Here is a 2,568-nt window from a genome sequence, read left to right on the forward strand (position 1 = left end):
CTCCCAGCTTAGCCTCTAACAAACCCAGGGTCACCTCATTAACTAAAGGAGCCACCACCATTAGACTGGATCTGCTGTTTTAAGGGCATTGCCCAGCTACTTCCTTCAGAAGGCCCTCAGATAAAGATGCAAGACTGGGCTGGGGCCCTGCCCTCCTCCCAAGGCAGTGGCTGACACTGGGGCGGGGCATGAGGCCACTCACAGGGTCCTTGTTCTCTTGGTCTGTCCTGGTCTCCCTGATGTCCCCATTGTAGGTCGAGGTCCTCTGATCCTCAGCTGCACTCCGCTGCTGCCACAGGATGGCCTCTCCCTCATACTCCTTCCTGTACAGGTTGGTCCTGTCCGATAGGCTGGCTCGACGTACCACCTTCCTAGGGGGACAGAGGCAGTGCTGAAGTCTGTGCCCAGGCACCACAGGCAGAAGTATGCATTGGGACCCCTGATTGTGCTGCCCCTGACTTACCCACGGCTGCCAGCGCTGGACGTCCTCCGGCTCAGAGATGACTTGTGCCTCAGCTGTGACTTCATGATCACATCGTGCTTGTGTTTTAGCTCCAGCAACAGGACCTTAAACTCTTCCTCCTCACATAGGTCTGAAGGGACAAAGGGGTCAGTTGTGCGGGACAGGGGAGGGGCCTGTGGCCCAGGAAGGTGCTCCAGACCAGAGGAACTGCCGCCCCAACCTACTGAAAACTATAGGCATCTTCTGGGCACGCAGGGAGGGAAGAGAACAATGCCAGCCTTAGTTCCTGGACTATGACCCAATACTTAGAGGACTGTGGGAATGGGAAATCCAAGTTCCATGTACAACTCCTAAGGTTCCCAGCTACAACCAAGAGGTTCACACTCCTCTTTGACAGATTCCAAGAAGAGTCATCAAGTTTTCACTGACATGAGAAGTATTAAAAGAAAAAAGCAGGTGCCCCACGCAGCCCAAGCAAGAAATTTTGTGAAGATGCTGAGATATCCATATAACCCACCCACTCTATCCATCTTCATCCATTTATCTACCTATTTGTGATTGAGTCATCCATCCATAGATTTGTCCTTTACCCATCCATCTATTTATTCATCTATCCATCCACTCATCTATTCAACTGTACATCTACCCATCTACCCCACTCGTCCATCCATCCATACATCCATCCCTCCATCTGTCCATTAATCTACCATCCACTAATTTATTCATTCATCCATCTATCTATGCCTCAATTCATCAATTTATCCAACCATATATCTATCCATTTATCTCTCCACTCATCAAAAATTGATGACTGCTGATATGTTGTATTGGACTCACCTATTGGCATCTCATCCATGGATGTCCTTGCACTGAGACTAGCTCCATGGGACACCAATAACTCTGCCATCTGCATCTGAAACACAGGAATAAACCCATGTTCCACCTGCCCAGGGCTTAAAAAACCTAAAAAGTGGAGAGAGTGCCCAAGGCCTCTTAGGATGTGGCTCAAGGAATGGTGGGGCAAAGCTGATTCCCAGAGAAGACCTGCACCCTGGAGTCATGGGGGAATCTGGGCAAATGCACTGGGCTTAGCACCTCCTCCAGTATGCCTGGGCCATAACAAGACACAGGAGAAGTCAGCTAAAACTCCAGAGCTGACAGATATCAGGAGAGACTGCATAAGCTGCAGGCAGAGTTTTATATCTGGAAACAAAGGGAGAGACTACTCAAAGCACAAATGCTGGGAATTTTCTAATTTGGTAAATGTGATTACCATTCCATGGGGGCACAACCTGCCAAACGTTTTTGCAAACTCCTTAGGCCTTTACATAACCCACATACTAGCAGTAGTCAACACCTTCAATGAGCCTTCTGAACCTATTGCCAGCCCAGAGGACTTCGCAACCACAGGATAACCCTGTGCTGGCCTCCCCCACAGCCCTGTGGGTAGGAACTACCTGTCCCCAGAAGGCAGCTGCATGCAGGGGCTCCCAGCCATCCCAGTCCTTCACATCCACACGCACTCCATGGTCCAGGAGGAGCTCAGCTGCCCGCAGGAATCCGTTGGCGCCAGCTACGTGCAGCTGAAGGAGAGGAAAGAAGTAAGCATTCCTTAGGGGACTGGCCCCATGGAGGCAGGAGATCCTTCATCCCCACCCAAGTCTCAGAGCATTCTTTGGGCCAGCAAAATGAAACAGGGTGAGTTGAAAATAACCATCTATGGCAGAAGACATTAAGCCTGAAATATGGACCTAGAAGGAGGGGCAGACAGGTGAGCTCTTCTCCCTGTGGTTGGTCTTAGCACCCACCTGGTTAAGGCAACCGTACTTGCTGAGCCCCTATGGTGTTCTGAGCCCTGGAGAAGAGGTTTCAGAGGTTCAAGAGTGTGGTTTTAAAATACAGCTACAAATTATTTGACCCATCTTTCTTTAAAAAAGAGAAACTGATTGCCCTCCGCTTGAACTTGGGCCATACTGAGTGACTCGCTTTTAACAAATAGGATATTGTGAAGTGGTGATATGTGATTTTTGAGGCAAGGGCATAAAAGGCATTGCTGCTTCTACCTTATGCTCTCTAGATCAATCACTCCAGAAGGAGGCAGTCAC

General features: G+C 49.6%; 1 protein-coding gene across 1 annotated transcript; it reads right to left on the minus strand.

Moving 5' to 3' along the window:
• Positions 1-202: 202 nt before the first annotated feature.
• Positions 203-2,046, minus strand: LOC103253645 (protein phosphatase 1 regulatory inhibitor subunit 16B-like; the record flags this gene model as incomplete). Its single annotated transcript, XM_008051904.1, has 4 exons — positions 203-371; positions 464-593; positions 1,301-1,376; positions 1,921-2,046. Coding segments are annotated over 4 exons (501 nt in total), but the record flags the coding sequence as incomplete, so codon positions are not given.
• Between the last annotated feature and the right edge of the window lie 522 nt (positions 2,047-2,568).

This window comes from Carlito syrichta, unplaced genomic scaffold, assembly GCF_000164805.1.
Source record: "Carlito syrichta isolate Samal-C Ts95f unplaced genomic scaffold, Tarsius_syrichta-2.0.1 Scaffold243438, whole genome shotgun sequence".
NCBI lineage: Eukaryota > Metazoa > Chordata > Mammalia > Primates > Tarsiidae > Carlito > Carlito syrichta.